The sequence below is a fragment of the Thunnus albacares genome, chromosome 16, assembly GCF_914725855.1.
Source record: "Thunnus albacares chromosome 16, fThuAlb1.1, whole genome shotgun sequence".
In the NCBI taxonomy this organism is placed as follows: domain Eukaryota; kingdom Metazoa; phylum Chordata; class Actinopteri; order Scombriformes; family Scombridae; genus Thunnus; species Thunnus albacares.
This window is the reverse complement of record NC_058121.1, coordinates 7265874-7291627: the sequence shown is the minus strand read 5'-3', so window position 1 is coordinate 7291627 and position 25754 is coordinate 7265874. Positions and strand designations below refer to the sequence as shown.

Genomic DNA, 25754 nt, shown 5'->3' with positions numbered 1-25754 from the left:
TATGTGTTGAATGAATTTCATTAATCTCCTGTCTGTCGTACCTCTTAAAGAAACAGTATATTTTTATTCAATTTCTTTCTGAGAGTTAGATGAGAAGATCAATACCACTTTTGTTTAGCATAAAGACTGAAAGCATTAGGAAACAGCTAGCCTGGCTCTTTCTAAAGCTCAAAAATACACCTACTAGCAGAAACACAGAAATGTCAAAATGACAACTTAGGATTTTAGAGGCAGTTGCATGCACAGTAACACCACAACAGCTTCCTGAAGATGCTCTGCACAAAAAACAACAACCTTATAACCATAAATTTCCATTTTTACATTTATGTTTGGGTATGGACTAATCAAACAAGATACATTGTGTTAATCAGTGAACTTTGGACAGAGCTAGGCTAGCTGTTTCCCCCTTGCCTCCGGTCTTTATGCTAAGCTAGGCTAATCACTTCCTGGCTTTAGCTCCGTTCTTACCACACAGACATAAGAGTGGTATCAATCTTCTGTCTTATTTTCACAATGAAAGAAAATGTATTTCCCAAAATGTTTTCCCAAGAATGTCAAGAGGAGTCAAGAAGTTATTTTCTTCATTCTTACTTATTCAACAGCAACAATAGAAGTAAACATATCGTACAATGTAAAATAGGTTAATTGTCACCAGAGCATTCAAATGGAATAGACTGGAAGGGCCTAAACTCTGTATCCTCAAATCTTCAATTCTTCAGACTTCATAAAATTACTGTTTTACCAGCAGATGAAAAAGGCTTCAGAGTACCTGCTCTGAAATAAAATGGACAAAAATGCTTAAATTTTACTCTTAAAGAACCAATAAAGTGCCATCCAACAGAAAAGGATGTGTCAACATGAATATAATGTAAAAAGAAGCAGATTTTTGTGTCCTTATACTAGTGCATGGGAATGTAAACCCTTGAGTAGTCTGGTGGCCTGGATGGGAAACCACCACTACTTTAGTCTAATTCTCCTCCTATTTATTATGTCCCATGTGGGTTTGGTGGCTCCACAACAACCTCTCACCCCTTCTTCCCTTCCAGTACATTCAAATTCAGTAACGGGCATGATTTCTCACCATCTATTTGAAGTTTTTCACCCTGGTAAAAGCTCATCGTTTGTTATTTGTATATGGACTGCCAGTTGGATGAGGGAAGACCCATCACAAGTAGTGATGAAATCCAAGTGTTGGATGAAGGCAGTTTCTCCTCATACCAACATACAAAGTCTAACCAAACAATCCATTTTTGTCCTGGGTATTCAAGACAAAAAATGGTCAATGAAAGTCAATGAAAAAACAAAGGAAACAACAGTTCAGTCTGTGGCAGCAGTTCTGTTTTCTATTTTTTAGACCTTCCTCTTGATTTACCTTAGCTTGCTAAGTCATTTCATCGGGGGAATGCCCGTCTTTTCATGCCCCGTCTTCGTCCCAAATTTGATCTGCTGCATTTGGTTTGGTTATTAAGTTCTTCATTGTCTTGCACAATCCCATAGAAATGGAATAAGAGTTTTTTCTCCTCATCAGCTGCTGCATCACCAGTCACGATGGATAATACTCCTTCAGTTTATATCTGATAATCATTCTTTTGTGCCTTATAAATCACCTCTGAGTCCTACTGTCTCTTGGATCCAGCAGCAGGCTCGGTTCGCTGCTGGATGTTGAGTTGGTCATGGGGATACGGCAATCCTGGAGGTCCAGGGGTTCCTGGTGGTCCAGGTGGCCCAACTGGCCCTGGTTTTCCTCTTGGCCCTGTTGGCCCAATGATGCCTGGTAGTCCTGCCTGGCCCTGGATCCCTTGAGGTCCTGTTGGTCCTGGGAGCCCATCTTTACCAGAGGGGCCCATGTCACCTTTCTGGCCCCTCTCACCACGCAGTCCTGGCTGACCAAGAGATCCCTTGGCTCCTTTGACGCCTACTGCCCCTCTATTGCCACTGGGGCCTGTTTCACCTGGTACACCTTTAGGCCCAATAGGCCCCTTCTCTCCGGGGGATCCGCGACTTCCTACAGGACCTCGGTCACCTTTGCTCCCAGTCAGTCCCATAGGTCCTTTTGTGCCAGTCTCACCACGGTTCCCCTTGGGCCCTGGTGGTCCTGGAGCACCTGTTGAGAGAAGATGGTGAGGTCAAGTTGAAAAGGAAAGTGTAAACAGGCATTCAACTTATATTTATAAACCACAACATCTAGTGTACCTTTTAGTATAGTGAGGTTCTTTATGATATGTGTATGGTGTGTATCCACCAGCTTCATCTCCTCCATCACCATGGACAGATTCCTGACATCCATATCCAGCCGGACATTCAACAACATGTTCTGCTGCCTCAGTGTGTCGGCCAAGTGGAGGAGTAACAAGACAGTATTGTTCATATTCTGCAGAAAGTAAATGGTTGTGAGAATAAAGATATGATACAAAAGAAGAAAATGTGCAAGAATACAAATACAAATAACAAGGAGGAGAAAGAAAGAGAAATTCAATTACAAGGAGAAGTCAGGTAATATTATGTGCAAACAAATTACATCCACTGTATGGACTGTGTGTCAAAAAAATGCACAAGTCAGCTTAACTAACCTTTACGCTAACAACTTTTAAATAAATGAACACTTTGTCACAAACATATCAAAGCATGACAGAAAAAAATCATATATAGACAATGGCATAGTCCCACATATGTGGCCAAGAAATCAATTGTATTATGAGATTTTTAGACCAATCAAATTCCTGAGCTGCCAGTCAAGTAAGGAGTGTGTCTAATGTTGTATGCAGATGACACCGTATTTGGTAAAGTAAAAGGATTTCAATTCTAACCTGAATATATTTTGTGTGTGTATTTGTATTTGTCTTTATATACGTTATCACCAAGTAATGAAAAAGTTCTTGTGTGGTTCCAACCTGTAGATCTTCTGTTTGTCTGTTCAGGCGGCCCTGGCAGGATGAGCTCTCGATGTTGATATACTTGTACATGCTCTGGACATGGCTGACGGTGGCATTGATGCTGGAGGATAATGTCTCGATCTCCATCTCGATGGAGTTCAGACGACCATCCAAGGCAGAGAAACGTTCACCTGTCCGGTTTTCATAGTACCTAAAAGGGATGGTTGAGTGAGGGTTTCTTCCTGTACAGACATTGTTACTTCTAGAATGATAATACTCTTTCTTGCTTGTTGGTATACTATATATTAATCATGTTGTAGGGATTTACCTCCCATTTGGGCACAAAAATTGGTCCTCATGAGGTAAGTTTTTGTTGTATGGTAGGGTTAATTTTAGAGTTAATGTTAGAATTAGACTTAAGTCAAGGATAGGGTAAATATACTATAAGCCTTTAAGGAATTAATGCAAGTCAGTACAATTTTATCACAAGTATAGTGGTAGAGCTGCAACAATTAGCCAATTAATTGATCAATAGAAAATTAATGGGCACCTATTTTGATAATATATTATTCTTTTTGGTAATTTTTCAAGCAAAAATGCCAAATATTCTCTGGTTCCAGCTTCTCAGATTTGAGGATTTTGTGCTTTTATATGTATAACAATCATTTCAAAATCTATAGGTATTGGACTATTGGTTGAACAAAACAAGCAAATTGAAGGTATCACAGAGAGCTCTATGAAATTGTGAATGAGGTTTTTTCACAATTTTTAACCTTTCATAAACCAAACAACTAATCAAGAAAATAATCAGCAAATTGATTGATCATGAAAAATCTATATATATTAATACAAATTTCTGTGCATGTGTATCACCTGGAATGGTAGTGAAGGTCATGCATGTTCTCCTCATGTTCATCCATGAAAGAGGTCACATTATCGAGCTGCATCTGCAGGTTCATCACCTGAAAACACACACACATATGTAGTACTTCTATACTTATGAGGACCCACTGACATATGCTAGTCCCTAACAATCACAACTAATCCCGACCCATTCCCAAATTGGTGTACAAGTGACAACTAGTGTTTAAGCTGCAAATAGATGTTTTAATTCTCAACCTGTTTGTGCAGTTCACAAGGTTCTGTTTTTTTATCAGAAGTGTTTCCCTTCACAAGCTATAAAACCTATCTGTAATACTGATCTAGACAGAAAAATAATGAACTTGCATCCAGATCCTGAACCTCATATGTTCATGAATACATAAGACTAAACAAACTCACACACACACACACACACACATACCTGCTGATTGAGGTCGTTGAGCATCTCACTGGACATGGCTATTCTCTGGTGATCTGCTACGATGTTGTTTTGGAGGAAGCGCATGTTTTGCACGGTGCTGCTAGCGTTGGATTTCATTGCGCTCAGAACTCGGCTGTAGTTCTGCCAGTCGCTGGTCAACTTCTGGAGGACCAGAGTCTCCTCTTCTGCTTTCCTCTGCAGGGCGTGTATCCACATTGAGCTGGAGAGCAGAAGGAAGCACAAAGGACATGTGAGGTGCAGTGGATAAAATGTCAAGCTATGTTCACATTATTGCCTTTATCAGACAGTGCTATATTTGCTATATTTTTCTTTTTACTAATGAATTTTTACTATTTTAGAAGCAGTCAAAAAGTGGATTATGACTTGATATTTTGAGAAACTCTTACACTGACTATCTGTTTGATTAATTTACCTACATGCCTGCTTGGCTGTAACCAGGAAATAAGATTTCCCTGTTCGTAAATATGCTACACATTGCAAAAATAAAAAGGCATCTGGTGATATTATCATCCCATTCAAATTTCTAATAGTATTTCATAACAGCATGGATGATAAAATCCTAAGTCATATACTGGTTTAAAGTCACAGCTGTGCCTTTGTCAAATGGGAAAACCCAGTTGTTATTCTTACTGTGGTTTGGCTCCATAAATAAAGATTTGCTTATGAGGCTTGTCAAAAAATGGCAATTATGACTAAGACCCTGGCTTCTTGCCTACTGTCAGCAATTGAAGTTCCCACTTTGCTCAGTTCAGTAAAAGGTCATGAACACATGCTGTAAATATAGCTGAAGAGAAATTATACTTATCTAGCAGTTGTGCTGTTTCTGATAATACCTTATGCACACTGTTCTGATTCAGGATTGTGGAAATTACTATCAAGTTTTAAGTTAAAAATACTAATTTCCGAGTTACAGTATCTGTCCAAATGTCTCTGCCCTCAGCTTTTCACTCACCTTAGCGCCACAGTGGTGTTAACTTGCTGTGCGGTAGCTTTGATGTCATAGTGATCCTCTGTCAGAGTTTTCATCTTCTCGTCAGTTTCCTCAATCACGTCCTTCCAGCCCTCCACCCGATCCAGGTATCTTTCCAGAGACTGATTGAGAAGTTTGATTGACATGAGGTGGTTTTGCATGTCGCGAGTCAGCCGGGTGCTGGTGGTTTTTAGGGTGGTCTGGGTTTGAGAGGCATGGTCCAGGACCTGAGGGAGGATCAGAGAGGAGCGACAGATTGTACTTGTATTTTTTTTGGTTGCTGGGATGATAATAAAAAATTAATTCGATAAAAACTATGAGTCACTATTTTACGGTTAGTGCTGAAATGATTCAGTAATTTGCAGATTGACAGAAGATTTAAAAAACAATTATTCTGACAATAATTTAAGCTTCTCAAATGTGAGGATCTGCTGCTTCTCATAGTTTTAAATAATTGTAAATTGAGTATCTTTGGATTTTGGACTGTTGATTGAATCAAAGAACAAAACAAAACAAAACAACTTAATTGTGATCCAATGTACCTGCTCCTGTCCCAGTATCATTTTCTGGATTTCTTCAAACTCTTTCTTCAGCCTGCTGATCTCCTCACTGTACAGAGTCACATCCAGACAGCCTGAGCAGTTAGAGGCTGAGCTCAGATCTGAGAGACAGACAAAGAAAAGAAAGAGAGTGAACATATGGCAGTGAGGCACTATGGGAAAAAAATTCTAGATGACTGTACATGTTATATAGCAAAATGTCTGGTAACCATATGTTTGCGAGAGAGAAAGATATCTTCTGAATTCCCCTGACATCACACTCAATCATCCTTACTGCTTCACAAATCACAAATGACCTTTAAAACCTGGTACATACTGTATGCAGTATGTTTGCAGTTGACAGAACAATTTCACCACAAAGTCCATTTACAGTAGAAGCTGCTCTGGAGGTTTAATTCCTATCACACAATCTGAGGAAGACATTAAATGTTACTAAATTTAACTAAGTAAGTAAATAACTGGACCTTGCAGTGAGATTGTTTTTAATCAACTGCTCTTTCCTAGGTCAAGGATAAACTTTTAATCTCAATTTTTAAACCACCATGGATGAGAATCCTTTTGGTACTCAGATAAATGGATTTTTAAACATCTTTCATTCCAATTGCAACTGGCAAAAACACTCAAAAGCTCCAAATTAGCATCATTTTGTCAAATTAACTTCTGAACAATAAACAATCTCAAGGGTCTTTGTATTTTGCTTTTTTTGTTCTTGATGATTCTTTACAGTACCAGAAAACAGCTGTTTTAAGCTCTTTGGTGCTATAAATGAATCAATTTAGAATGCTTCTGTACAGTAACATACCACAGTTTTTCTACATACATTACATTCTTAAAATATATGAAAATATATTTTAAGAATGTATGATGAAATTCTTCAAATCAGTAGGACAGTAAATTAACTCTTCTTTTGATTGATTACTTCAATCTTCAAAAATCCATTTTTTTCTGTGTTATATCTGTAATCGCTGTATAAAGCCTTGTTGAGTCAGTATAAAAAAATGACCATTTGTGAGTCAAGCTATTTTACCCTCTATTCCTTGCTGAGCCGTGGTGATCTTCTTGTGGTAGACAGACTCCTTCTCAGCCAGGTTGTCAACCTTCCTGAACACTGCAGACACAAGAAAGTTAATATATTTAAGGAAGCATGTCCTGGAATTTTAGAAATATTAAATATTAACATAATATTAAATTAACTTTTAACATGAAGAACAAATGCTAACGTAATTCAGAAACAGCACTGAACAGTATCACTAATCGTGGCACTCAGTGAGCCAAAATGACAAGAAAGGATGGTTGAATGTCGAGGAATAGATAATTTTACCTAATATCCTAATTTTTCCTTTTTTTCATATTTGTAAAACTTTCCTCGAGCTGAGAAAAGTAATTTAAAAATCTGTGACATTATCACAATGTAAAGTCTATGGGCCAACAGCAGAAACATTACTGTGCATATTCAGTGGGCCGCACAACACAGGAGCAAACCTAGAAGCTAGAGACTTTTTTGGCGCATGCGCAAGGCAAGCAATTCCTATTGGACTAGTGCCATTTTCAGTCTAGTATCCAGCTCTTATAATACATCTGTGATTACCATCACCAGTTCCTTGCTGTTAACAGGAAATAGGAAGTATTTTAAGGAGTAAAAACAAAAAGTTGTAATTTAAGCCCTGACAAGAAAACATGTCAAGTTTTCATTAGTTAATAAATGCAACTAAAACACTGATGAATGATGGTTTAGCCAGCTGGCCAGGTCCTGCCCCCCTCCCTACATATTTCCCAAAAGAGCAACAACAATTTTGTGAGTGTGAGTTTTTGTGTGTTTGAGCATACATTTGTGAGTGTAAGTTTGTAACGCTGTGTATTTACACATTTTTTTCTGCATCCTAACCACTGACTCAGGGGAATAATGTAGGTCTGCTTGCATTTATAAATGTTTCCATATGCGTTCTGCACATACCACCTATTAGCTCCTGTGACAGTGATGCTGAACATGACTCATGGCTTTTGATAGATTCTGTGCAATGATGCTAAAAGCAACAAACAAGATTGAATGAATTAATTCCATAAAACGCGATGTGTAAGATTGAGATTGAGAGATTGTGTGTAAATCTAGCACTACAGTTTTCTATACACACATTACTTGAAAAAATGTTTTTCCCCCAATAAAATGTTTCATCTTGTAAAGCAGAGTGCTGAATACATGTGCTACAATACAATTCATCCATGTTTGTTACTAAACAGATTAATTCTGAATTATTTATTATTAAACAGATGTTCAGCTGGGAATGGAAAATCAAAGGTTACTGGTGTCTGTTTTTCCTTGTGCACATGCACAGTTAGTTCCAGCCAAGTGCAATATGTTTTCTGTTGATACTGAAGAGTTTTAGTGCTTTGGTGTTGAACAGCTGGTAAGTTGACATAAACATAAACTAGGTTCTGTTTCTGCTTGTATTGTAATGTTTGTGTCAGCACACATCTGTAAGATGTTTGTAAAATGCCGATATACCGTAGTTATTTTTGGATGCTCAGTTGTCTTTGATGGTGCTCAATATACTGTATAAAAATGATGACCCCCAGAATATATTTGTGTAATGTCTTTTGTCACAGATTGTTAAAATTCTCAGTGAAATTCAGAATAATAGCCCATTTTTGTGAAGTTAGGAAGTAACATTAGCAAGCTTAAGTGTTACCCAAATTGCAATAAGATTGATATAAAACAACAGTTAACTAGACTTAAGGTACATTATTGTAAAATAAATAGTAAAATAACAAATAAATTGGATTTAACTGCTAGCATAATGTTAGACAAGCTGTCAAATTAGTTAATGCTAGCTAGCAAACATTGTATCTCATGCCAGGAAAACGCATTAGCTAAGTCCCTATTCAGGGTCCACATCAATAAAAGTAAAAAGAGTAAAATATCAGTGACAGCTAGCCCAATTTTAATTTATAAAATATTTCTTACACATTAGCCTCAGACAGCTAGCTTAGTGCAATAGCTAACCTAGTTAGCAGTCAACAGATTGTAGAAAAATAAATTTAATATTTCAAATTACAATCAGACACAAAATAGCTACCCACAGATAAGGGAGCATAGGATAAGGCATTTTAAGGAAGGATGTCTTTGTTTAATGGTCACGAATCTGACAAAATGGTGGATGTAGCTAACAATGTCAGTTAAACTGCAACTGCTACAGAACTATGCCTTTAGCGGTTGTTACTAGCAACAGCATGTACAACTACTGGTGGTGAACACAAACCTTAGTGAATTCACATGTACAGTATTTCTACATGTTTCCAGCACATTTGTTAAGAAAAAGTCAATGTATTCCCTGCACATAGTTTGCAGCAGAGCTTTAACAAGACAGGACTTCATTACCTTTCTGTACATGTATGTGAATTCAACCTTGTGTGTGTTGTGGGATTTTGCGTCACTCTACCAACTCTCACTGTCTCCTGAGATGCCTGAACAGTAGTAAAAGATTAAGATTTACAGCTTTCAAACCCAATAAAGAGTGATGTTAATGTAAAAAGCATCTGTTGGCACTGAGCAGCAATCAGGTAAAACAGGGCACACAGGACCTGTGTCCATATTTTGACCTACGGAAGTTAAATGTGCTGTGTTTTATTAAGACATACATACAAAGTGGAGTCTGTCATTTTCCCATGACAAGCCCACTTCATATCAGCCTTAATCAGTGGGAATATCTGACAAATCACAGGGTCCCTGTAGGGAATGACTGATTTTAAGGGCTGGTTGCAGTCAGAGGTGGAGATAATATCTGGAGATTTTTTCATTTTAGACTGGTACTAATGTGGTATGCTCACTTTGTGGTAACTTTTGACTTTACTGCAAGCTAAATAACAGAGCTAAACTAGCCTTGGGTGCCGGTAAGTACTAAGGTTGCAGGGTGAAAATCAAAAATTAAAAACAGAGCTCACCGAGTGATGCCAGCACTGCAATGGTAATGATGAGAAATGCAACAAATCCATAGAGGACTTTGACAGCCAGTTGGAGTGAGTGGCTCTGCTGGCACCTCACACAGCCACCTCTGGTACGACCTGGACACACATTAAATAGATGGACGCATGCAATAATGAAAGTTTGAATGAATTACTCAATACAAACAATAATGCACAATTTAAAAAAAAAACCTATAAAACTTGGATAACTTTAGCAAGATCAGTTTAGCAATTTGCAGATAATTGTAACCAGTGGTGGAAGAAGTATTCAAATCATTTACTTACTGGAAAAGTTGCAATACCGCAAGACAAAAATACTCCATTTTATACTGCATTCAATGGACAATTCTGGTTTATAACATGGATCTTATTTTCATAGTTTTGAGCTTCATTTCTGTTAGTAATAAATGCACTCAATAAGATAATAGCTGAGAGTTGGGAATGCAACAAAATTCCTTAAAATGGGGCAACAAACATGAGCATTAAGATGATCACTTATTTGGACTTATTTGGAAGAGAAAACGAAGGTGAATGGCAAAACTATTACCAAAACTGTCTGTTGTAAACATCCATCACAGTTTATATACTGATTCTTTGTTAGACTATGACATAATGTGTGCAATGAGGGATTATTATTTAGCTTTTGAGTCCTATATTGCTGGTTTGTTTACAACCTGTGTCGATCATATGACCTCTCCTGTTTTTTACCCCATAAGACTTAGTTGTAGTGACTTTGGCGAGTATGATATTATCATAAGTGATATAAATGATGGCTAAAACTACAAAAGTAAGACAAGTTGTATTAAACTGGAATTATAATTTAAGTACTATACTTAAAGTTAATAATAGGGATAAAACTGAGAGGCTGAATGTGGTGAGATGTGGAGCAGATGTGGATCTGATACATAATGTTGTCATTGGCAGATGTACAAACACACACACACAAAAAGTCATACTCAGGCATTCATACACAAGCCATGCGTGCACACAATCTCACTGGTTTAAAAAAAACATAATACAGATGACCATGTTTGTTGTTGTTAAGACTTGTGTGCATGAGGCCTTCACCTCTAAATGAAGGTATTTCCTCCTCCTCGCCAGTGAGATCCTCCTCTGAAAAACAAGACAAGGAAAAAATGCAAACATGAGCTATTGAAAACATGGTATTCTACTACTGACCAAATAACATAGTAGTTTTTAGTGTCATGTGATTCTTTTAAAATCATGAAAATTACTGAGAACCACTTATATTTCACTTTTCTTAACAAAGACATCATGGACAATTTTGCTTGAATCACAGTCCTAGAAATTGCAGGTTGTAAATGCAAAAGATGAACTCCCTTGAAAGCATGTACAAGCTCATTAACCTTTCTCGGAAACCAATTAAGGTGAATCTTATGAGAAAAATTAATATCAAGCCTGTACATGGTTATGGTTTGTGTGCAGAGACAAGGGCAGCAAAGAGCTAACGCAATATTGTAGAAATTGCATCACACATCTTTCCCAAATTCACCTGCAGACTTTGCATTTAATAGACAGTACCATGTTTAACATGTGACATACAATACATCATGTGTAATGAACTGTCTCAGCTCAAGGCAATAGAATAGTTTGACTTTTACCTTTGAAAAGCTGGTTCTCGTATCCTCCATAGTTATCTGACAAAGAAAAAGAAAGTGAGACATAAAACAGACGTTTTCAAAAAACAAAGCTGACTGAAACCAATTCTTCTGGAGCCACCAACAAGTTGTATTACTGCTGTCATAAATCATACAAACCAGCTGCCTCACAATCCCCCACAGTCTCCCCCTATTGTACTCAGTGTGTTCAGTATGAGACTTAGCATAGCACAACTCCATGTTTTTGTTCTGCTCAAATATTTTCTCTGAGCTGTTGCACACTCAGGAGAAACAGCTCCATAGTGGTGCAAAGCATGAGAACAGTTGTTGGTTTTGTGTGCTTATTCTGTGGGGGAGTATTGTGTGTCCATGGAGGCTGTCATCGCATACTCTGGCTGAAGTAAGAAGCATAACTTCCAACCAGAGAGTCTAATAAACCGCACAAGGTCAGTTTACTTTAAAATCCCAGACTTACATTCAACTTCATGTTTTAATAACTGTATGTAACAGCAACGACATGTGGACCATATACCGCACGTCGCCACCCAAAGTGCTACCCAACCCCACACCAGAGGCAATGTGGGTGTGGCGCTTCATGTGAGGAAACTAAAACACTCAGTGGAGCTGCATGGGAGGCTGTTTCTGAGGGAAAAGAGCTGGAAAGGACACACAACTCACACAGGAAAAAGAGAGTTTGGCAAGTTGCTGACTAGCTGAAGAGAGACAGTTGGACACCCTACCATGCTCCGGTGTTGACGCTGCCAAAAGGAGCTGGCCTTTAAGCAAAGAGTGTCAGACTGCTGAAACATTGCTACATAATGTAATGTATGTCGTCACATTACAGACATGTTTGACTTTGTGATGATGTTTTTGATTGTGGAAATGTAGAAAATGCGTTGAGTGACACTAGACAGATGTGGAGTGTTTTAAAGGAATATTACACCAAAGACTTATGTACTAATATTCAGCACCTGTAGGCTTAAAATGTGGCTCTGAAAGGTATCGAGAGTTCTCCTTGTTGCATGCAAATGTGGCATCGCGTTAGTTTAGGCATCAGCTGATTGGCATCAACTATTACATTCATGCATCATCATATGTGGCCTATGACTGGCCACATATGGTGACATATGACTACCTCCAACCTCCTCCTTATTAAATTAGTTTTTAATTGATGTTCATGTATGTGTTTGTTAAGGAGGGATTAGCACCCTTTTTCCTGCTCATACTCTTTCAGAGCTCCCTCAAAAAGCAGAGCCTTTTCCCACCAAGTTTAACTCTACAACCATTTGCGGTAGACTGATTGATTTTATTTGACAGTTCACTTTAAAAACATGCCATGGCATTGAATGCGTACATGAAAGGAAAAGCCAGGATAACACAATAAAGCCCAGAGGCTTATTTCCATTGTGGTCCCTTTGGGGATGGGGGCTGCGCAGGGGAGGAGTCAAGACAGCAGATCTGACATGGCAAGAATGACTCAAAAACATTAATCAAAACAAGAATATAATACACTCAGCAAGTTATTCATTTTATTAACAACATCAGTCACTACCTGTGCTTCACTGGACAGTGCATGGCCCTACTCGCCACTCAGTTAATAAAACTAATTAATCACTCTGTACATCACAGATCAATAAATTAACATTACCTCACAGCCCCCTCTGCTGAATATCCTTCACCTGGATGAAATATTTTTTTTGGTATTGAGGACAGCACCATGCACAACTCAATCTGAGAGACTCTTGCCTGTACTTTCAACCGCCCAAGGCTCTAAAAGTGAGAAGGGTCAAGTTGAGTTCTGATGGGGAGTTTCAGAACAACCCTAACTACCTTGTTTTGCAAAGTCTGAAGTCTATTTTTAAGGGTAGAAGTTTGGCCATTGAACCATGAACAGCAGGTGTAGTCAAAATAAGGTTGGACAAGAGCTCCTGCCAGGGTCACCACTACTTTCCTGTCAAGAAATTCAGAAATTCTGGCTAAGAAGCATGTTCTCTGATTGACCCTGGTGAGGACCTTTTCCGCCTGGCCCACTCCTGACATATGACTAACCACAGCTAAGGTAATTGTGAATGGTTGATTCCTTAACTTAAGTCTCTGACTAAACTGTGGTGCCTTGCGTTGGTTGCAGGAAGTGAAAGCTGTGAATTTAGCAATATTTTTTAAAAATACCAAATTAGTGTTTGGAACATAGTGCGCATGTGGATGGACAGCGATGAAATGGAATATGCTGCACTTGTGGTTTGAGAGGAAACTGAGTCACTGCTTAAATCCTTTACAATTCTTGTGAATCCAAGTGGACAAAATCTGTCGTCCTGCACAAAAGAGACAAGCAACAAACTTTTCAGAACCACCTTTCAAGTTTATGAATGTTCAGTGTGCTTGGTACTCAAAGCACAGGTTTTCCTTGAAGCAGTTAACATGTGGACATTGCTGTAGGTCAGAAGTTGCAATACTTACCAGAAGGGATGCTATAGCCTGAATTAGCAGATGTATAAAGTGTGACTTGTTTTGTCTGACACTTCCACTGTGTTTACTCAGCAGACTCAGAGATGAACTCTTTTTGGTCTCTTTAGTGTGTTGTTATGAAACTATAAAGATCCCTTCACTGGTTTACACTTAATTCTAAGTTGCAAGAAGATCTTTTATTTTTCTGTTTTATTCCATTACTTAAGCCAAAACAAAATATTGCAAAATTTCTTAAACCAAGATGTCTGCAGTGGATCAATCTCTGTGGTTAACCACGTAATCAGTTCAACACGAAGAGAAGTCTGGCCTCTGATAAGGAGACGACAAGAGAAAAATGGCTGGTAAGGGAAACTGCATGCAATCCATGATGATGTTTTGAAGGTCAGAAACATAATTTGTCATGATAGAAGTATATTTTTGAAGACAGAAATGTATTCAGCACTTCTCCAAAACTATGTGAGTTCAAGTACTTTATGTAAAACTAATTAGCAAATGCACATGTGGCATTCATTTACACAGTGAACACTTTACCTTCATTCACTGTCTAAGAGAAGCAATTGACAGTGCAAGTACCATAATGGGATAGGTGGTAACACAAACAAGATCAGCACTGGAATGAAAGCTGAAGATTTTAATATTATGTTTTCCACAAGTGAATCTAAAGTTTTGAGAGAGCAAATCAACACACTTGGTCTGCAAAAGCCTTGATGAGGTGAATGTTTATGTGAGGCAGCGGTGGAACAGCTGAGGTCAGTTATGGGTGGACAAGTCACAAAACACTGAGGCTGACATAATGATGGAGGGAGGAGAGAGGAGGGAGAGGAAAAACTGAAGGAGAGGTGGAGGCGACCACATCCAAAGAACTAAAAGACAGAAATGTGGAACGGACATCAAAGATAGAGAGAGACAGAACTGCACAATAAATAATATTCAAAACACTCAGAAGTGGCTCACCAGTTTCCATCTCATGGTACTGGACCTCACCTGCACAAACTGTAATGTTGGTTTGCTGACATATCAAGCCAGAACTGGCCTTTTATTAGAAACATTAACTAACACGCTCCTACACTACAGGGAGCACAATATTTCATTTGACTGTGATGGGAGGTTTTGATTCATTTCCACACAAGAACACTTGAATATGTCTCACTGATATTGGGCTTGAAATGAGGCCATCCTTATAGTACAGTATTCTAAATGACAAAACAGATTGTTTTTAATTTTGTGTCAAAATGCCTTCAATCTGCCACCTCTAAAATTTGGTTAAGTTTAGGTACAAAAACTGCTTGGTTAGGAAAAAACTGTAGTCATGGAAAAGAAACCAATGTTTATTGTTGGTAGGAGAAGGGATGCCTACAGTGGCCTCCTGTGTCAACGTATCAAAAAAGGAGGGGTCCGCAGATGTTGCTCTTGGCCTTAAAACTGCACTAATCTATTTTAGATTAACCAACAGATGAAATGACTATGTGTAATGTGAATTGGGTCGCTCACAGTGGTGCACACAGAGAATTATCACTCAACTTTGTGGTTCCCCAGCATTTAACTCATTGTTTTGGTTATACGGCCTACAATTTTACTGTTGTGGTCCAGTCTCAGTACTCTCATCAACCCTATTTCCAGCAGAGCTGTTTTCAGCAAAAAAAAAAAAAAGCTGACAAACCCACTGTATGCTATGTGTCCAGCACAAAGGGGCCGACAGACAAAATTAGTGGTGGAGCACTAAGCAGCTAAAACGCCAGATATTTCCCTCTGGAACTGGAGTTGATGAAGACCAAAACATGCTAAAAGGAGACAGAATATTGGTCTTATATTCATCAGTTAGACACAAACACAACTACAAATAAATGCAACTGTTTGCTGACATGTTCGCCACAACAACTTAATAAGGTGATTCTAATCTGTTCCACTGCTACCAAAGGCCTATAAAATCAATTGGAACAGACAAAATTGTTTTTTAAAAGAGAACAACGGAGAGTCTTACAGTATCCATTTTGTTAGTATTATTATCTTGTAAATGAAAACTCATGACTTCAGTTTGAAAGCTGTAGCAATAGTAGCAAGAGCCTAACAAGAGTATAGTAAGGGATCTAACATCATGTACTGTCATTATTCTGGGTTTCAGTGGAGAGTTTCACAGACTTTCCCACCCTTGACTAAGATAGATTTTTGGTAGAAAAACTAAATTCTTATCATTTTTTGGACTCCTGCAACATGAAAATGGTCAGATTCAGGGTTTGAGTGTCAGCGCATTATTTACTATTGGAAGCTGAAATCCAAAATATTACAATCAGTATCAACCCTCAAGTATCTGTCTACTCCCCAGTCCTACCCACTGACTTATTGGCCTGATCATCTATCTCCTCCTTGTCTAGCCTGTTTCACCTCCCTCCCTCTTTCTCTCTCCTCCTGCCTGTTGCTTTTTTCTCTCCTCATGGTTTCCTTGCTCTCTGTGGAAAAACCCTCATGTCTGTCTCGTTAGTGAGGAAGTCAACCTGTCCAACACACACAGAGCAGAACTAAGCTGACAGCAGCACAACATAACCCCACCAGGTCACACCTACAGTACGTATGTAGGCAGGCCATGGCAAAACACTGTGGAATTACTAAAAAGTGTCAATCAGTGGACAAACGGTTTCTTTGTCAAATTTTTGGTTTAAGTGCTTGAAAATCAAGTGAATCTTTTTCCCAAGATTAAACAAACAACCGCGTTAATCCTGAATGACCTGTTTAAGAGATAACAAACACTGTTTTCTGTAAAAGGGTTGGATGAGATAACTCCAAACCTCCCTCACAATGAGAACTCAGGCCAAAAGTATTGGATTTCTGTGTTCTACTTTCTATAAACAAACAGTCAGAAAATCACTTAAGTGTTTGAAATAACTGCTGCTAGATGTTACATCTCGCAGGCTTATTAATATAAACTGAAGTTTATGGTTCCCAACCTAGGGAACCAACAAGGTGTGGTAAGATCAATTTGAGGGCTTGCAATATAGAAAACAGAAAAAATACATTTCTGCGTAACTAAATTATTTTCTTTAATCTTTTCTTTTATTTTTGTAAAATATTGGATAATTGCCCTAAAAAAAATTTGAAATAAAGAAGGAAAAAAAATGTCTTTTGAACATATGCAACCAATAAGGCATGAGCCAAACTGCTTGGGAAGCAATGGGATACACTTCATAGAAACAGTGCTACTTTTCTCTATTACAATTGCAAATATTTAACATGTTGCAATCACAGCAGAGACAGCTATGTGTAAGACGTAACTCTAAAGCTAAAAACAAGAACATTGAGGTTGGATGATTTTGCAATACCCTGGATTAAGTTCAGTGGCAGCATTTACTTTTTTATATCCAATGCCAATGTTTTTGAAGTTCTTGCTCTCTAATATATCTATGCATGGCAACTATGGTGTGGGTAATGTAAGGGAAAGATCATGGTTAGGGTTAATAAAAAGGCCAACCTTAATTGCAGGTCTGATCTCCTGTATGAAAGTCAGATTTGCTACACGCCTATCCACTGCCCTGACCTTCACACCCTTACTTTCAGCCTTGCTATTTCCTACATAGCCATAATTCCTGGTTATACTGGGCTGGTAAGGTAATATAGCCACCATGCCTTAGTATAAAAATCATAAAGTAAACGCTTAGATTGGATGAATAATAAGTATGACCGATCCTAATTTAGCTTGTTAGTGATATCAGCAATGTCCATTTACAATGTCCAACATTTAAAAGCTCTCTTCAGTTTGCTTAGGACCTAAACCTGCAGCATAAAGAAACTTTAAATAACAGAATAGATCATAAAAACACATACGTCGAGGTCAGCTGAGTAATTGGAAGATTGAGAAATATATACAAAGTCTTGATGCAACTGCAAATTAAATATGGATTTTTTTGCAGTACAGTGCTGTGCAAAATAGACCAAACGAGACATGGTTTTTTGGGTTGTTTATCCAGACTGTGAGCAGACTGAGGATGGAAAAGTTTGATTGCACTTTGAGTACACAGAGAGCCCAAAAATTGTACACTTAACTGTGAGAAGAAGTAAATATACTGTAAGGATGTGTATTTGCAGCAGATGCTTGGAAAATGCATTGAAACAAAATCTAATAAAACTAAACATTTCCAAAAGCTACTTTCAGCGAGAAAACTACGACACTGCAAACTCAGGATGTAGCTTTGACCAGTGGATAATTCAATAAAAGTACGACAAGGACAGTGACAAATCATATTACAAAGCAACTGTGAGTCCTGTTTTGACAACTGGAGGCAGTTGCAACAGCGTACCGTAAGTTTGAACTTAGCCTCGCTATAACGTGAGTGTGTACTGAGTGGAAATTTACGCATCACTAAATTAAAATCAGTTGCACAACACAAACTAGTTCTTGTAGGTCTTTATAGAGATTAGTTGTTACTAAATATTTACAACTGCTAACTATCAGGTGGAACTGTTGCGTAAACTAGCTGAATGAACTAACTAACAAAGGTAACATTAGCTCACTAATATGAAATTACAAAACTTTAATTCAATAGCATCAGACTGTATGACCAAATAATGTGGGTTTGCGTTGCATTGTCAGATATTTCCCTCTCATGGTAAACTGCATGAATACAACTAATTTAAAAACACGTTTCTCCAGGTCTGAAGGAATAAATAAAACAAAATTAATCATTCACAAAGAATTGGCAGTTAAGTTTATTTTATCTTTTGGCCCCCTTAAACTGTTACTTTTGGAAGTTACAATACAGCTTGTGACAGATGTTTCCTAGCAACCAATTTACACATTACTAAAGTAATTACATGTTGTAAATTTTTTACCTAAGAAAGACTTTCACACTCCATCACAAACTTAGTGATGGATGGATTTATGAACAGCTGATGCAACCCAGTCCTGGTCTCTTGGTTTTGTCATTCTTTAACTTGGAAAGCAGCTCATGACTTTGCCCTGGTCAAGTTTTCCTGGGCTAAAAGTGATACTGCTACTAGCCACAGAAATACAAACATTTGTCAAATGTTGCTTTGAGTACATTTTGTGTGTTTAAAAAGTTCTTGGCCACTGCCCTTGTTAAGAGTATGGATGGTGCAAGATGAATAATAAATAATAAGAAGAAGAAGAATATGAACTTTGGTGAGATAAATTCTTAAATGCAGATTTACGAGAAGATAACAATACCAAAATTTTCATCATTTGAACAACTATGAAGTCTTTTTTTGTTGATATCTTAATACATATTGCTGTACACTTCCAGCTGATGTCTTTCTACTGAAGTGTTTACATGCTCATCTGTTAATGTGTCAGCTTACCAACACATCAGTCTCTCCAGGCTGATGTGTGCACAACATACTGTGCACCTTAGAAAATCTTTAAAAGTTACTGTATGAAATGGTTTAAACAGCAGGCTACAATGCTCCTACACAAGACAATCAGCTAACCCTTAAAAGACCTTCTTAAACATTCACAAAGGAGCTTGTTGAGTTTTCTGTGAATGTCAGTGTGAATTCCCAGTCACTATCCTCTGTGCTCAGGTCCAGATGGTCCACCTACGAAATAGTCAAGGCTAGCAGAAAGTTAAAACAGCACACCCACAAGTCATGAGAGAGATGTGTTACAGGCCACTTTACTTTACATTTCTAACCAGTTCAATAAGAATGCACATGCAGGTGAATTTGAGTATCAGTTACAAAGTTTTCCACAGGGTGATGAGCAAGTGAAAGCACGGCTAGAAGATAAACTATAAAATGCAAACTAATACTGTCAGGATGTTGGTCTTCACCCACATGGAGATAATCATCCTCCCTCCCTCCATCCTGTTTCACCATTGGACCTTTGGTGTTTGTGAACATGGCGCCAGGCCTGTACTTGTGTCAGCAAACCATCTGCGCCACTCCATGTTTGTGGTTCCTCTGTGGTGGTTCCTCTCAGGGGGGTTTGGACTTTCCAAACCCAATGCCCACCCTTGTCCACCCTTCATTCCCCTTCTGGACTTTGCTTTTGCCAGAGGATTGTGCAAAATGTTATCCTTGGTGAGTAACATACGCTGAGTGTCTCCTAACTTCACCACATGACTCCATGATGTGACTTAACATACAAATAGAGATCCACTCCACATGAAGCTGCATAGATACATGTCCTTTTCAATGTTCCTTTCCTTAACTTAGCTCGAGTTAAATTACTTTGACCAGAAAATCCCCTTCAAGAACCTCAGCAAATCCCAGTATTAAATGAAACCAGGAGTCATGAGATGGGCTCTGCTCCAGGTCAGAGTGGAGGTCTTGACCACGACTCGTAAAGCCAAATGAGTCCTTTTCCAAACCTCTGCTGACATCCAAGTCATTTAGGTGCCCTCTGACTGGAATGTGTGGTCTCCTCACAAAACTATAAACGCCTGGTATGTGTTGCTGCAGACTGCGAAGCTGAAGTTATAGTTAAGCCATTACAAGAGAATGTTCTTTTATTGTGGTTTGGCAGTGAAACTGGAGATTTTTACAGTCACAATACCGTAAACGCATCATGTTTTCTCAGGACTAAATCGCTTTGGACGGCAAGGCTGGGACAGAGAGACAAGCCTGGTTAGGTTTACGGGGCTGTGAGGCCAAAGGGCGTGTACAATATTCTTTAATGCTTTATTTGAGGGTCTCTCAGCTTGTGTTTTTCACTTTCCACAGTGAGATGACATAAAGGTAAGAATGGAAAAAGCTTTCTAAAAGGAAGTTAAAACATATGGTTAAAAGTATATGTACACCCGAATTAAGAATATGGACACCCAGTTAAGTTCTTCCACATGAAACTGGGAAAAGTATTTCTGCTTTATGGACCTGGACTGGGTTGCACCAGCTATTCGTAAATCCATCACTAAGTTTGTGCATAAAATCCTTCCTAAGTATCCGATTTACTAACATTGCACCATTAAAATTTAAGACTAATCCTTCGTGAATGTAGGTTTGCCTTTGTTTATATCAAGAAATAATATACCTGGAGAAATATGTGTGTTTTAGAATTAATAGTATTAATGCAGTTCACAGTGAGGATGAAATATCAAGCTAAATGTCATTGGTCATTAATGTTAGCGGCAAAAACTTTTGTAATTTGATGTTTAGTGTGTTTTTTTCTGTGAAATTTAAAGTTTCAGGTCAGATATGTTGACCATATTCCATATTACCTTGTTTACTCTTCAGTCTTAATGGGTCAGATATTAGTAAGCTAATGTTAGCTTTTTCAGTTTGTTCATCAGCTAGCTTACACGACAGTTCCATTACAGGTAATAGCTGTAGCCTAAATATTTAATAACTACCATTGATCGCTATGTAAGAATTAGTTTGTGTGGTGCAACCAGTTTTAATTAGTGATGTGTAAATCTCACAGCTAGCTGTGCAGTTCAAACATAGCTTAGTTAAACCATTAGTGTATACACATCACAGAATTATAGTTGGTTGCTCCACATACATACGTTTTTACATAGTTAGTTATGTCACTAAAAAAAATACAATTAGTAAGTGCCAAGTGTAGTCACATAGCTAACGGAAACAACTGCCAAAGCTAAAGTTAGCTTTCTAATATACTGTTCAGATTGAAAAAAAGTGAGTGATAGGTGATGGTCGTCAAAATGCTGCTTAATAAGCATGTGAACTGGGAAGATTTACATTACATTTCACAAAAATAACACTCAAATGACCATTATGCCAATACGGTTAGACCACATGACCAAATAACATCAGCCAGTTAGCTTACTTGGATATTTCTTTCTTAATATATACTGCATGAGCACCAGTAAGTCCCCATGTGTGCAGATTAAAAAGTCATACCTTAATTGTCAGTTAAGTTTAATATACCTCTTGACCCTTTACACTGTTATTATTGGATGTTACAGTTTGTAATACTACAGTGACTTCTTGTTTATATAGTTGATTGTTTTTAAAGGACAGAGTCCTATTCCTGTATAGGAATGCCCACATACCTTTAGCCAGCATAATTCAACTCATCTATAAAGATTAGATGATCTACCACCACATTGGAATTAAATTGAAGAAAAAGCACATTCAGCATTTTTGTGTATAGTGCTAGAGTGTAACAACAAAAAAACGTCCAGCAGCAATATTTAGATAATGAATTAAATTGAGCAAAAATAAATAAGGGCACACTGGATACCAAATCAATATGACATTCAGATATTATGTCTCCTTGTTCTCCTTTCAATTCAAATTCAAAATGCTTTGACTGTAAATATATAACACTGCCACAGCAGAAATGGTTTTGAAAAAAGAAAATCTGCCTCCCCTTCTCTTCTTTGCTCACTCTTTCCTTCTGCTTTGCCAACTATACACCTGTCTCTCCTCCTCCCCCTTCCCCTTCTGAGCGCCCTCCTCCCCGGACCTAGTAGGAATGTATGAGGCAGCATGTTTTGTTCTGGTTGAGCTGAGCTGGACTCATTCTCAGCAAGACTGGAAACCACATTAACAGACCTCCTGTACTGTTTGGCTGAGAAGTACACTGTATATGTTCTTGGAGTTAATTTGCTGTATCGTCTTGTGGCTCAAGTCAGCTTCACTCCCCCAGACTTTTCAGGAGCAAAGACACAACTGGAGTTGGGCGGGAGTTTCATATGATTTCCTTTTATTGCTAGTAATAAGCTCACCATGATTTGCCTTCATTTGTAATGTCACTGGTAAAATCCAAAACACACATTCATTGATGTGAAACATGGTACACATCCAGATTTTCCATGAGTTAGTGATTAGAAACCATATTCGGTAACTGAAATACTAAACAATTACAACATAATATAAACGTTTTACTACTTTCTGTCACTAATTGTAATAATGCACTCGATGAACCTATATTTATTGCACAGAGTAGCCACCTTTGATATGTGTATTTTTGTGGTTTTTGTGATTTGTTACACGCTTTCCTGTTATTCGCCTTATTGCCAAGAGTAGGATGAGAAGATTGATATCATTCTGTACACCAAGAATGAAGGTACTATAAGAAGATGGTTAGCTTAGCTTAGCATAAAGTTTGGATGCAGGGAGAAACAGCTAGCCTGGCTTTGTCCAAAAGGAAATCTGTACAAAAATCAAATTGTAACCCCCTTCAGTTTGTGAGTGGATTAAATAAAAATTGGGTCAAATATATTCATATTTTAGAACTTTGGAGAGAGCCAAGTTTCCCTTTGCTCAGTCTATATATTAAGCTAAACTAAGCTAGTCATGTGCTTTTGATTTTTAATATCTCCACTTCCTACTGCTATGCAAAAGTGAAGCCAAAATATCTCCTTTCCAGGAGCTGCCATCTTGCTTGTGCGACGTCATTTGGAGGCAGAGTCTTTGCAGTGGAGTCAGTTGGCGGGATGATGGCCTGCGCAACATGCCCCCTCAGCCATTCTGCCGCCTGATGCAGGTTTGAGAGCGCCTGTCACAACTGTCAATCATGACATCAGACCCCCTTTCTGTATCATCAAATAACTAATTAAAAACAAACTTATGAGAAAAATTAGTACTTGGAAAAACATCAGCATGTTAAGCACTACCTGAAATGACAGAACCCATCTTTGGGAAAAATTTATTTGACGTGTACTTTGATTTTTTAGTTTGGCTTATGTCCCATCCACTAACATGGAGGGGGCAGGACTAATGACCTATACTGCAGCCAGCCACCAGGGGGCGATGGAGATGTTTTGGCTTCACTTTTTGGGCACTGTCAGGGTGTCCATCTTTATATACAGTCAATGTGCCATTACTATATTTAGTGTACTAACATGACAATGGTATTGGTGTGGTATTAAACCTGTAAACCTCAGCAAGAGGGCAAATAAGTGTATTACACAAAATGCTGAATTATTAGGCTACTGTACACTCACTGCAACATCCAAATTATTTATTTAGACTAAAATGAAGTAAACTGCAGCACTTCGCAAGTAAGTCAGACAAGTTTGTTGTAAATAAAATGATAACTTAGACCTTTTTTGGACACAGCTTGTGTTGACATTCATGGTCCACAGCCAGCCTGGGTTAAAGGGCCAGTATACTCCGTCAGAAGTGCTTATTGGGCAGTCGCATAGCTTCGGAAACCCCCTCTCCCTGACATCTTTTTGACACTGGATTAGGAGAGGCTGCGTAGGACCAAAACAGACAATTCTACATTCACCCTCCACTTACTTTAGTGGTTGCCACACTTCTCTCTCTAGCTCTCTTTTCTTTTTTATTGATGCAACTATTTCTGTCACTTTTCATCTGTACCATTGAACAACACTATGAATACGTTCCTAAAGAGAACTGTTAACACTTTTGATTTCTGACGTGGTTAGACAACACGTCATATGAACTACTTCTGATCAACCATTAACGGTTAGGATTTGTTGTCGGTATCACTAGATGGTAGACATGAGAATTATCCCCACTCATCAGCACTATTTTTTGGTCAATTTAGTACTATTATGTGATTATGAACAAAAATCTTTTCTCAGAAAACTCCTCTAGTTCCCCAACATGGCAAATTTGGAAGAAACAGTAGATAAACTAAGTCATAACATTAGCAGTGATAGTCATCATGACATTACAGTGGCCATACTAATAAGCGCTACCTCAAAGCTAGAACGTCATCAAAACAAAACCAAAGATAACAATCATCATGAAAGCACAGAGATGCCACAGTGCGATCTGCAGGAAAAGCAGTGGTTTAACACCACACCAATCAATGCAGGGAAGAAAAAAAGCTGATAAAAAAGCAAATTAAGAACTTGCAGGTCAACACCTCAAAGTTTGAGAGAGGAGTGCTACAGATTTCAGTTTACAATAAACACAAATAAATAAATAAATCTATCATATTCCAGTTACTCTTGGTAATAAATACAGTATGTCATTTCTTAACATCTTTTCAAGCTGTTAACCCATGTGGGATTTCTTCCCACTTCTTCTCATTCCCTCTCTGTTATCCCCTCTTTCCCACTGTACCCTCCCATCTCTGTCAGCCTTTGACTCCTCATACCTCTGCAGCTCTGCACACTCTACAGTAAGCCTAGAAACCATGTAAGAGTCCCTGCCCCTCTTCAAAGCCACTGGCAGCTCTCGTTTCATGCCATGTTATGAGAACGCTCAAATTCAAATGTTATGTTTTCACTCGCGCTCTTTTAAAGGGGTTATTAAGTCAAACTGTGGCAGATTGGCAGGGCTAGAGAACATTTTATGTTTTATTAAAGGGGTTGTGGTGTGCACACACACACTAACACACACACACACACACACACACACACATATAGAGAGATTTAAAGCTGACTGATCAAAGTCTCACATCCAAGAACAACAAACCACCACTTTCTCAGGATCCACACTGCCAAAGTTTTGGAGCAGAGCACAGATGAGAAGCATATGTGGTCGCTGATACCCTGTGCAGGTGCCTGACTGCATGCCACCATGGCAGGTACTGTTTAGGTTTTGGTGAGAAGAAAGATGTAGTAGGAAATGTGTAGGTGCTAAGAATGAAATAACTGAAAAAAGTCAGAGAAATCCACTTTACCTTTCATGATTCCTTGCTCAAGTTTTCTGTATAAACAGCTTGTCCAGTTTACTGATGCTCAGCTTGATTGTTGTGGTAATGGTGGTGGTGATGTTGCAGTCGTCTTCACCTTTTTTTCCCCTCACAAAACAAGTGTCCAAGAACAGCTAAAGTAGTCAGCAATTTACCATTTAGGTGTCAGCATTCATTTTCCAGTTGTCGGCAAATTTCCAAAATGAGAAGAAAGCCAAAAAGTCCCAAAATGTCCTACTTCCACAGATGTGAAAAGCAAAAGAGGTGCTGCACCTCAGCTCAGCTCATGAATGCAGGATTCAGCTGCATTTATTACCAGCCTATATGAGCAAAAGATGCACGTCTGCAACTTAAAAAACAGGCTGAATTCTAGATTAATTAAAGTCTTCTTGAAGGTCTATCAGTGCTGAAAACTACACAAAGTTTTTAACGTGTGTGTGTCTGCCTGCAGCTCTCTG

At 38.3% G+C, this 25754-nt stretch overlaps 1 protein-coding gene across 1 annotated transcript; it reads right to left on the bottom strand.

Moving 5' to 3' along the window:
- Positions 1 to 696: 696 nt before the first annotated feature.
- scara3 (scavenger receptor class A, member 3) lies at positions 697 to 25754 on the bottom strand. The gene is made up of 12 exons (XM_044329405.1): positions 25285 to 25754; positions 11310 to 11345; positions 10756 to 10800; positions 9667 to 9786; positions 6755 to 6835; positions 5710 to 5828; positions 5150 to 5394; positions 4177 to 4396; positions 3747 to 3835; positions 2892 to 3084; positions 2194 to 2371; positions 697 to 2104 (listed from the first exon to the last, which is right to left on the bottom strand). Exons 1-12 carry the CDS (start codon positions 25289 to 25291, stop codon positions 1617 to 1619), a joined length of 1821 nt encoding a protein of 606 aa, XP_044185340.1. The 5' UTR covers positions 25292 to 25754; the 3' UTR covers positions 697 to 1616.

Coding starts and splice junctions, on each gene's coding strand:
- scara3 (XM_044329405.1), bottom strand. Junction 4,397..5,149: donor AACACCACTGTGGCGCTAAG/GTGAGTGAAAAG, acceptor TCTGCTCTCCAG/CTCAATGTGGATACACGCCC. Junction 2,105..2,193: donor GAACCTCACTATACTAAAAG/GTACACTAGATG, acceptor TTCTCTCAACAG/GTGCTCCAGGACCACCAGGG.